This window comes from Oncorhynchus kisutch, linkage group LG1 (assembly GCF_002021735.2).
Source record: "Oncorhynchus kisutch isolate 150728-3 linkage group LG1, Okis_V2, whole genome shotgun sequence".
NCBI lineage: Eukaryota > Metazoa > Chordata > Actinopteri > Salmoniformes > Salmonidae > Oncorhynchus > Oncorhynchus kisutch.
This window is the reverse complement of record NC_034174.2, coordinates 37,258,679-37,269,998: the sequence shown is the minus strand read 5'-3', so window position 1 is coordinate 37,269,998 and position 11,320 is coordinate 37,258,679. Positions and strand designations below refer to the sequence as shown.

Below are 11,320 nucleotides of genomic sequence, written 5' to 3'. Positions count from 1 at the left end.
ACACTAGACTAGGCCAGGGCTGTGTTCTAGAATCTAGCCAGTGCCGTTAGCAGAACCGAAATACGCCCAGCCCATAAAATGAAAATGATTACTGCTATCAGGGATTCTTGGGACGTCCCTTCCCTTAACCCTTAACCAACTATTACCCGTTAAAATGTCTATTTCAATGGGGTGACGTCAGAGTTTGACGTCTTAAGGATCCCAGATAGCAAGGACTGAAGAGAAAAGCAGCAGTCGAATTATTTGACTCATTCCTGATTTCGCATGCTTGACTTGTCATGAGTCGATAGTTGGCAACTAAAGGTTAGGGTTGCGGAAAAACTGAAGCGAACTGTCACTGCGTGCTGAAGTGCGGCGAAAGCATTATTAAATTGTTCGAATCTGTAAAAATGTCAATGAAAAATTCTCCCACCCCAGGCATCTATTTCGGTTTGAGAGACATGAAGGCACAGCTGCGGGGGAAATGAACACATTGGATCCCCCCCAAAAAACATATAGTAGGCCTATTCATTATGTTTTTCAGAGTTGTACCCAAAATTACCCATATAGTCAATACAGAAAATAAATTCACAGACTATAACCCATGCACTTCTGTTTATTTTACACTTCCTATTCTTTCCCAATCCCCCAGTGGCGATTTTAGTACATCTTGGTGGGGCAAACATCTGCATTTTGGAGCTGCCGTTCTCAAGAAAGCAAAAAAGAGATTGTTTGTATGCAGCTTTATTTTTTCATATATATTTTTTACATTGCTTGCAAACTGCTCCACCTGCCCTGAATGACAGGTCGCCAACGCAATCCCCCCTAAAGCCTGTACCAGGGTCATGGCTAGATGGTACAGCTTTTGTCAAATTGATGTCAAACAATTTATTTATTGAATTTTAGCTAACCCTAACCCCTTTCCTAACTTTTACAGGCTTTGGTTTTTCCGTTTATATTTCGAGGTTGGACGTTAGCACATTGGGCGCACCAATGGGTGTCACCTCTTTAGTCAGTGCCCCAGTTGGCTTGAGAATTGTGGAGGGTTAACACCTTTGGTTGGCTTTCCCTATTTTATTTCTAAAAAACAATCCTTTATCTGATTTCCCTCATTTTTATGTTTTGCTTCCTGTCTTTAAGTTTGGTGTGAGTTTTTATTTTGTTGGGCTCTTCGGCAAATTTAGTGGGTGCTCATGGTGGGTGTCTTAGGTCCCAGTTGTTGTTGCCAGTCATCTTTCAGAACACCTCCTAAAATCCCACCTGTTAGTTCCCCCCTCTGTTTGAGCAACATTTTTGGTTTGCTTGCTGAGGTACATAACACCTAACCATAACCTAATTATCCTAACCTACTACGTTAATTATCATAACCTGCTAGTGCTACGAAAAGTCCAATTTGACCAAATCTGTTTCCATTCTAGACAAAACTCTGCCACCCTTAGCGTTGTTTTAGTGCTGAGAGATTAGTGCTTTTTTAGTATGTTTCGTTTCGGTAATTAAAAAAATAATCATGTTTTTTCGAGTTCGATATATTTTTTAAATATTACATTCATTATAAATTATGTGGGTTGAATGCTGTAACCCCTGATGGTAGTGACTGCCCCTTACTGCTTATCACTTACTAACCATACTGAGGGTGTGACACAATTGCGGAGCCTCCGAAGGCTTGCAGGGGCCAAGAACAAATTCTTATTTTCAATGATGGCCTAGGAACAGTGGGTTAACTGCCTGTTCACTGCTTCTTAACACAGCGCGCATCCAACCCGGAAGCCAGTCGCACCAATGTGTCAGAGGAAACACCATGCACCTAGCGACCTGGTCATGCGCCTAGCCTGCCACAGGAGTCGCTAGTGCGCGATGAGACAAGGGTATCCCTACCGGCAAACCCTCCCTAACCCGGACGACGCTAGGCCAATTGTGCGTCGCCCCATGGACCTCCCGGTCTTGGCCGGCTGCGACAGAGCCTGGGCTCAAACCCAGAGTCTCTGGTGGCACAGCCTTAGACCACTGCGCCACCCGGGAGGCCCTTTAACATGTACATTTGTTGAGTAACAGAATAAATAGCAATGGAATAACTGCAGAATATATAATATTGTAATTGAAAATTGTACACCCAAGGAAGGCTACTGTCCCTTTTAGAGCTAGAATAGATTTTGTACCCTATGTTGTGATTCTCACCAAATATATTGTCTTCACACTATTCAAACCTCACAATCCATAAAGGTCACATAATGCAGACAAATAATTTAATCTAAAATACACACATTTAGGAATTTCTTTGTGCGAACCTCCACATAATCATCTTCTCTCTTTTGTGGCACCAATGTGAGGGTTTATGGCAGGGGAAACTGTGTTGCAGTAGTCTAGTGTGTTCAGTGGCGGATTTAGGTATAGACGTCATGGGCAACCGCCCAAGGGGGCATCTTACCGGGGGTGGCACGGGACACCCGCACAATTTTTTGGGGAATGGTGACATTTGCGTGATCGGTTTTCTATCGCTCATTTGCACGTCACGTCAATGATATTTAGGTATAGACGTCATGGGCAACCGCCCAAGGGGGCATCTTACCGGGGGTGGCACGGGACACCCGCACAATTTTTGGGGGGAATGGTGCGCGATCGGTTTTCTATCGCTCACTTGCACGTCACGTCACCGTGTGGGACTGTAGGTCAATTAACCTTGTCGGAGTGGGCGTCCTGATTCTAGTTTGTGAGCTAGGCAGGCGGGGGTAGGTTGACCTCAGGTCTCCCCACTGAAAGTTCGAGATAGATTTTCCCGCTCCCCCTATCAAATAGCGTACCTCTAACTTTGGACAGTACTAACGCAATTAGTAAAATCAGTCACACTATGAAATGCTACCAAATAAACCTCAATTCATAATAGTGTGAATATATAGTTTCACAGACTTATTGTTGCATTTTTTTCTGGTTTGTGCGAAATCGTTAAGAATAATATAAAACCAGTCTGCACACCCAAGGTGAATTGGTTTAGTCTTGACTCTTGGTTGATAGTGTTGGGGGATGGGTAATGTATTGATGCTCGAGTGCCAAATCAACACAAATGTGTTTCTATTTGTCTTTGTTACTTCTTTTGATATTTGAGTCTTATTTGTGTATATATGTTTATATTTATATAGTTTTAAATGTTATGATTGTTTATTTGTGTTGTTCCAAATGTCTGAATAAAAATTACAGTTAGGGCAGAATGGTGCTTTTTTTTTGGCAGGGGAGCACTGAGTGTGTAGTGCGGGAAGACTGTAAATACAGGATGTACCGCCGCCACCTATCGTAACCAATTATGTCAATGCGGAGCTATACGAAGCCCTCTGCATTGATACAATTGGGAGGCCCACAGAGATGCGGGGTGGAACTCGATTTGGCCTCTGCAAACCTCCAGAGGCTCCGCAATTGTCACACTCTCCATAGCGAGCCTCCGGATCCCATTGTCGCATCAAGAATAAAAGGATCTGAATCGTTAATCCGAATCTGAAGTGGCCATACAGCATTTACTGTGATGCAGCCTCCGTAGATGTCAGGGCTTTATTACTTCTTGCGGAGCAGAGCTATTGTGAAGGAAGTTGTCAAGAAAGTACGTTTGTGTATACAGAACGTACCGCCCCCACCTACCACATTTTTGGATCAAGCATAAATTGGCTTTGTGAAATCATCTCAAATCAGCAGGCACTTTCTTCTTCTTCGTTATCATGGCGTTCGTACATTTAGTTTGTGTATGCCGCCACCTACTGTGCGGTATTGCGCGGTCAATCACGGTGACAAAACTGCACATTTTTAGTGGCCTTTTGTTCCCAGCACAATGTGCACCTTTGTAATATCATGCTGTTTAATCCGCTTCAGTCGGCAGGTTTCCATTGACCCAGGTTTATTCAAGTATGGGTATCTGCAGAGTATGGAAAGCGAATCAGCTAATTGGGCAGATTTGTTGCCACTCTAGCCGATTTCTTAAGAATTCCTCAATGAGCTTGACACCTTGATAAGCTAATTTCCTGACAATGGCTCACCTCTCTTTGTAATGGGCGACTTCAACCTCGCGACGCCTGCCATCGATTCATTTTCCCTCCTTGCCCTCACCCTTTCCTAGTCCCCTCCCACTCACAAGGCTGGTAATACGCTTGACCTCATTTTTACTAGAGGCTGTTCGCCTACTACTTTCACTGAAACCCCCTTCCAGGTCGCTGATCCCTACTTTGTTTCAGTGTCGGTCTCCATCTCCTCCAACCCTATCCACTCAACCCTGCATCCGTCCGACCCCCCACCACCACCGCTGAGTGACTCACTGTGAACTTACAGAACAGGGCTGCAGGCTGCTGAGTGAAAATGGAGGTAACTAAATCTCCCTTTCACCCCCCCCCCCTCTATCTGCTGCTAAAGCCACTATCACTCTAAATTTCCAACTTCTGCCTCTAACCCTAGGAAACTATTTTCCTCCTCAATCCTCCACCCCCTCCCTCTCTGTCCCATTCACACAGAACTACTCCTAGACATCTTTCTCCTCTCTCCAGATGAAATCCTGTGACTTGAGGTAAGGCCACCCTAAAACCTGCCTGCTTGACCCCATCCCCTCCAGACCATCTCTGGAGACTTTCTCCCATTCCTTACTTCCCTCAACTTATCCCTGACCACAGGCTTTGTCCGCTCTGACTTCAAAATGGCCTGAGTCACTCCCCTTCTCAAGAAACCAACACACGACCCCTCTGACATCACACTACAGACCGGTATCCTTTTATTTCCAAGACACTTGAGCGTGCGGTCTCTGACCAACTCTCTTGCTATCGCTCTCAGAACTATCTTCTTGACCCTAACAAGTCAGGCTTCAAAACCGGTCACTCAACCGAGACTGCTCTCCTGTGGCTCCGCATTATCCTCACATGGTCTCTCCTATCATTGCTATACAGATGACATAGCAAAGACACCCAGGTGGCAACAGAGCATGACCCTACCTCACACAGGAAGCGGCACTTGTATTCTCTCATCTGGACAAATGCAAACGCTGTTGGCTGGGCATCCTGCTCGTTCCATCAAAACCCTGCAACTTACCAGAATGCCGCAGCCCGCATGGTGTTCAACCTTCCCAAGTTCTCTCATGTCACCCCGCTCCTCGTACACTCCACTGGCTTCCAGTCAAAGCTTGTATCCACTACAAGGTACTTGCCTACGGAGCAGCAAGAGGAACTGTCACTCCTTACCTTCAGGCTCAATCAATCAAATTTATTCTAAAGCCCTTCTGGATGTCACAAAGTGCTGTACAGAAACCCAGCCAAAACCCCCAAACAGCAAGCAATGCAAGTGTAGAAGTACACTGAAGCACACTATGCTGATACCCTACACCAACCCAAGTACTCTGCCACCTCTGGTGTCTTGGCCCTCCCACCCCTACGGAAGGGCAGCTCCAGCTCAGTCAAAGCTTTTCTCTGTCCTGGCACCCCAAGGTGGAACCACCTGGGCACTGACTTTACAGATAGTAAGCATATTTTTCCTCAAAGTAGCTATGACTGAAATGTGGTTGGCCCACCTAGCTATCTTAAGATGAATGCACTAAGTCGCTCTGAATAAGAGCGTCTGCTAAATTACAAATGTAAATGTATAAAACGCTGAGTACATTTGGAATTTATCAAAAACATGTTTACTAAAGGTGTTTCTATTCCAAGCTTATTCCCTTCATGGTAGACTTACCTTTGTTTAGGGTCAACTGAGTTTAGGCTGGCAAGGACAAAGATACCAATGCTTCAAACACTGAAAAAGGTATCTGATGGTGTGTCAATCAGTAACCTTATCCTCCCATAACATTACTCTAGATAACTTGATTAATTAGTAATAACAGGACAAATTCATTTTCTTGTGAGTTACACAAGCAAAGTTACACAAGCAAAACCCAAAAACATAAATAATGGAAGCTACTGAAATGTCATAAACCCTTTGCAATGTCATGACAGTCATTTGTCAAAGAACATCACCCTGACGTTTTTACAGTTTGTTGTTATTTTTGGTGTCGCTTTGAAGAAGTCCCTTTAGCACACAAACCTTTAAGAAGTTCAGAGGTCACCTCAGGGACTACCTGCAACGCTGCCACAGAGCAGGGTTTGTGTGGTGAAGGCATCCTATCATCATTAACCTTTTCTCTGCCCATGGCATGTGGGCATTAGGGATCACCCACCTCAACGTCTCCCCTCAAGTCATTCAGCAGTGGGTAATTAAAACTTGAGAGAGGGATGGTATGTAGAATTCCATCTTTAGTTCCATGGGAGGGTCCTAGAGAGTGTGCTGCATCAGTGAGGTATGGTGGTGATCCTCATACTCTGGCTGGCGATAGGGTATGACACCATGGGGGTGGTGGCATGGCTTATAGTGATGCCAGGCAGAGGCTGTGCCATGGATACAGCCACCGGTGCCACTGAAACAGTGACGGGTGCCATGGAGACGGGAGGCACCATGCCCTGGGCAATGGTCTGAACCAGGGCGGCTGAGAGCGGGGTGATCTCGGGGTTGAGGTGGGGCAGGGGAGCGCTGGGTGGGGCAGCGTTAGATGGGGGCACTGTAGGGGCACCGGTGGGGGCCACTAGGTCCTGCTGTGTGAGGGTGACGGTACGAGGCTGCAGCCCGGCGCTGCTCAGGGTGGTATGGGTCTGGGCGATGCTGTGGTTGTAGGAACTGACCGAGCCCACGGGGGACGCCATGGTCTGCTCAGAGGGGGCTGGGGTGGAGGACAGGGTCATCACCGACACCTTGGTCTGGCTCCGGAACTGGGCATTCTGCTCCAGCAGCACCTCGTTGGTGGCCATGAGGTTTGAGACCTGAAGAAAAGATTAACAAGGTGTTTGAGGAGTGATCTTAAAAAGTTAATAGATACATTGTATTGTTATGTGTGGTTGTTGATTATGTGTGGATGGATGTTCATCATCACCCGTCTGCTAGACTGACCTGTTTCTTCAATTCATCCACTCTCCTCCTCAGTAGGGTGTTTTCCTCCTCCAGAAACCTGTACTCCAGCGGCTGGGGTGAGAGGGCAGCCTGCACCCCCAGCTCATAGTGCCCCCCTCCGTTCCCGTCCAGCCGGAGACCCTCCAGCCTGCGTCTCTTCAGCTGCAGCATTGTGTGGTCCACAGGGGCTTCCAGGGGCGATGTCTCATACAGACCACTCTCAAACAGGGGGTCGTACGCCGAGCAGGGGCCCCTGTCAAAACGACGAGGTCCTGAGGCCCCCATGGAGATGCAACCCCCAATCCCACTTACCCCTACTCCTTCAACCCCTAAGATACCCAGGTCTCTGCAACCCCCAAGGCTGGGGCAGCCCATCCCAATCATGTTGCCCCCACCTCCACCCCCCACCAGTCCAGCCATGCCTCCACAGGCACCCACCCCAACCCCTCCGCCTGTGTTCACCATCCCACTGGCCCCTGGGCCCAACACACTCCCCACACCCACTCTTGCCGGCTCATACTCGTTGTCCTTCTTGACGTGGCGGAACTTACACTTGCTGCCCCGCTGGCACTCACCCTTCAGAAAGTCCCTGCAGATGGGGACCTCCCCTCGGCTGTGTGGGAGGTCCATGGGGGACAGGCCCAGTCCTGCAGCTACTTTCCCCCTCAACCTGAGGGGTAGCTCCCCTGACATCTTATAGTAGTCCTCATCCTCCTTGGAGCCGTGGACGAAGCGGCAGTTGGAGCGGACACACTCCTTGTTCTGGTAGTCATGGCAGAATACAAACTCGTTCTTCTGCACCCCGAGGTCTGGCACCTCGTTGAAGTCGGGGTGTTTGAAGCGGCAGCGTTTGCCCCTCTTACACACGTTCCTCAAGAAGTCTCTACAGACCCCGTCCGGGGCCGGTCCTGACCCCGGGCCCCCGGCTCCACCTCCCCCGCAGTTGTTCCCATTCCCCAGGGCCCCTCCTCCACCCATGCCCCCAGAACCAGAGCCACAGTCTTCACCTCCTGCGGATCCCCCCCGGCCTTCTCCCGTGCCCCCTCCTAAACCAGACCCCACTTCCTCGCTTACACTAGTACCCACCCCGCCGCTGCTGCTCCCACCACCACCTGACAGGTAGGTGCTGTCCCGGTCAGGCATGGCGCTTGGCCCAGCGCAAGGGGAACACAGCACTCATGTGTGTGGGCAAGTGACTTATTCTGAAAGCCTTTTCTGTTCCATGATAATGACTGTAGCTCAGATGCTCTTTGGACCAATGCAGTTCTTTACCATGGCATCTGAAAGATACACGTCAAGTTGGATGTTAACAAGTTGAAATATATTCTGTGTGACTGTTATCTAGCTAGATAGTTAAATAAATCTACACATAGGCAATGGCATCTGCGAAAACAAACGCTTGCAATTAAAATCATTGATTGGACAAACACAGAAGTTAGTGGAAAGTATAATTATACAGACCAAATGCCGGTACAGGAATATTAAACAACAAGGCTCCAGAGGGGGTAAGGCACTAAGTAGGTGTCACTACTGACACAGGTTCGATCCCGTCTGTATCACAACCGGCCGTGATTGGGAGTCGGCATAGGCCGGTGCACAATTGGCACAGCTTCATCCGGGCTAGGGGGTGCTTTACAAGTAGGCGGTCATTGTAAATAAGAATGTGTTCTTAACTGACTTGCCTAGTTAAACACGGGTTAAATAAGAATTCAAAGACAATCTCTGTTAAGACTAACATAGCTAGTTTGTCTTGACTATAGGCAACAGTCTCTTGCTGTTTAAGAGGTAAATAGCAACCTTGGCCCTAACGAGCTGGTTCGCTAAACAACTTGTTAACTAGCGACATAACGTTAGCCCCTGGGCTCCCGAGTGGCGCAGCGGTTTAAGGCGTCAGTGCTAGAAATAAAAGGTTAAATATATGTTGTTGTTTTTTTAAATCACGGCCCAGCCCAGGTTGCTTAGCCGGGAGGGTAGCTGAAGGAGAGCGATCTAACGTTATAGCTATTAATATAGCTATCTAACCGGTGCAAATTTATGTGGCTAGCTAGCGAACGCAACCGTACACGCTGCAAAGTCACATGGTACAGCTGTGCAAGCAAACTAGATACAGGCATTCAGCTGATACACAGTGTGTTGACGTTGTCTGTTTACACAGCTAACGTTAGCTATCTGAATTACCTATGACTAGCCGTCAAAGAACTTACCAAAATTATGACTTCAGGAGCATTTAACGCAGAAGGAACGGTGTACTTTCGATGTCAGCGGATGGTATTTCTATTTTACGAATGTGAGACAAATGCTTAACTATCATTCCTAATGGCTTTTAACACATTATTTACGTCGTGTTGTTTTGGTCCCCCAAAGACTCAAAACAAACCACCAAAGAAGATTTCTACCTCTACTGTTACAAAATATTTCCACATCGTTCTGCAGATTTGCTGCCATCTACTGCACGTAGGGGATGAAAACAAACACCAGATTTGCTGCGCTTGCGCTAATTCGAATTATTCTATGATATAATGGCGGCCCGAAAATAATAGTTCAAGTGAATGCCGCCACCAACTGTGCTGGAATGTACGATCAATCATGATCTGCCCAATTCTGTACTACCATGAACATAAAATTCAAAACCAAATAAATCCCTAACTTCTACCACACCTTCCCCCCAAAACAACTCCCCAACCTCATTGGAATTGATCTATATCATGCTGAAACACTCCACCTTTAGGATTGCTCAGCATGTCAACAACCAACAGTAACATCTGTTAACACCAATATCTATTTTGTCATCTCCACAATACCCTCAACCTGGCATTTCTGCTTTCCACAACCCGGGTCGTATTGATAACCTTACATCATGACTGAGCCTATATCTTTTTAATATAATCTATGAACACAGATATTGGGACCCCAGTGATGACTGCCCTCAATCTAGGATAAGCACCAGGGACATTACTTTTCATCTTCTTCCCATTAAGCTTTTCCATTTTCAAAATGTTCTCTTGCTGAGCCTGGCTATCACACAATATTAACAATCTAACATTTCCAATGAACTGGGCTAATTTCACTTCACCTACCTCTTTCTCTACAGCATTAGTTAGTCGGATAGCATGTAAATTAAGCCCTCTCTACACTAGCACCACTTTCCACTCCAACACATCACTACTCTTGCTTCCTACCCTGGCCCTCTTTATGTTTTCTTTACTAGACGTCCCACTGCTTTCTGTATCATGATCTCTCTTCTTCCTGTCTTTCCACTACCGACCGCCTGTGCTAATAACGACATCAAAGCGCCTCTTGTGGGGTGATTCCGACACGAGGGAAAAGATGGCAGAAGTGGATAATGTGTTCGAATCAAGCAGCGCGTCGAGCAAATTTGGTGAAGAAAAATGTTTTGAATTGACAACAATAGTAGTGAAAACTTGAACAAAAATAAAATTGGCTTAAAATTGGAGTGGAGGATACGTGTATGAATGATAATGAATCACTTCTTGTTGTAATGCGTTTGTTGAGTAAGGATGCATATGTGGGAAAAACACGTTTGAGGTGTCAAATGGTTAAGTATGCGCTGGGAAAAGTGGAGTCTGTCAGAGTGTTTTTTTTGCTTCATTGTATTTCTGAAGAACAGAGTAAGATTGCAGTGAGCCTCAAAAGAATCCGAACAACAGAAGTTTTGAACTTGAGTAGAGCACCCGTCAAAGGAGTCATCTCAGGGGTGAAAATCGATGTTCAGGTTCCCGGTGGGTGAATGGAGAAAAATAAGAAAGTCTGCTGGTCCTGTTGTTTTTTGATAAAGAGCAAATACATACGCATGTGAAGCTTGGTTATGTAAGATATTTCATCCCCATTGCAGTGTAAGCTTTGTAAAGGATTTGACCATGTTTTAAGTATGTGCAGACGGAAAGAGTATATTGAAGAACGGTGTGTTGAAGGAGGACAGCGTTGCAATTGTGGGGATCATGATCCAGCGTTCCTGGATTGCCCTGTAAGGGTGAAGGAGATTGACATGGCAAAAGTTAGAGCAGTCTATCGAATCTCCTATGTGGAGGCGATTAAAATAATGGAGAATACAAGTGATGCTAGTGAAGATATTGTAGTGGATACGCCACAGCCTGTAGTAAATGTTTGCTGCCAGTCAAAATATGGATTTTGTGGCATTCATTGCCACAGTTATAAACTGTATGGCTCAAGTCTCAAAGAAGTCAAAGAAACTGGACATTATAGTGGCTGCGGCAGAAACGTTTTTGGGTGGGTACTGGCGTTGGAAGACCCGCTCTCACAGGTTCCCCTTGAGCCTGTGTAGGGATCAGATCTGTTACATTTTTAACAGAACTTTGATTTAGTTTATTTTTTGGTAGTTTTATTTTAGTTAATTATTTTTATATACATGTATATTTTTATTATTTAT

At 46.3% G+C, this 11,320-nt stretch overlaps 1 protein-coding gene across 3 annotated transcripts; it reads right to left on the bottom strand.

The window, feature by feature from the left end:
* Positions 1 to 5,187: 5,187 nt before the first annotated feature.
* On the bottom strand, positions 5,188 to 10,147 carry LOC109895172 (zinc finger CCCH domain-containing protein 10-like). Of its 3 annotated transcripts, none has more exons than XM_031822978.1 (3): positions 9,990 to 10,147; positions 6,913 to 8,192; positions 5,188 to 6,785 (listed from the first exon to the last, which is right to left on the bottom strand). In XM_031822978.1, the coding sequence occupies exons 2-3, from the start codon at positions 8,053 to 8,055 to the stop codon at positions 6,261 to 6,263; spliced, it is 1,668 nt and encodes a 555-aa protein (XP_031678838.1). In that variant the 5' UTR covers positions 8,056 to 8,192; positions 9,990 to 10,147; the 3' UTR covers positions 5,188 to 6,260. The 3 variants fall into 3 exon arrangements, with proteins under 3 accessions (XP_031678838.1, XP_020344420.1, XP_020344424.1); XM_020488831.2 differs by lacking the exon at positions 9,990 to 10,147 and adding an exon at positions 9,117 to 9,963; XM_020488835.2 differs by lacking the exon at positions 9,990 to 10,147 and adding an exon at positions 8,374 to 9,061.
* Between the last annotated feature and the right edge of the window lie 1,173 nt (positions 10,148 to 11,320).

Coding starts and splice junctions, on each gene's coding strand:
- LOC109895172 (XM_031822978.1), bottom strand. CDS start 8,055: ATGCCTGACCGGGACAGCACCTACCTGTCAGGTGGTGGTGGGAGCAGC. Junction 6,786..6,912: donor TGGATGAATTGAAGAAACAG/GTCAGTCTAGCA, acceptor TCTTTTCTTCAG/GTCTCAAACCTCATGGCCAC.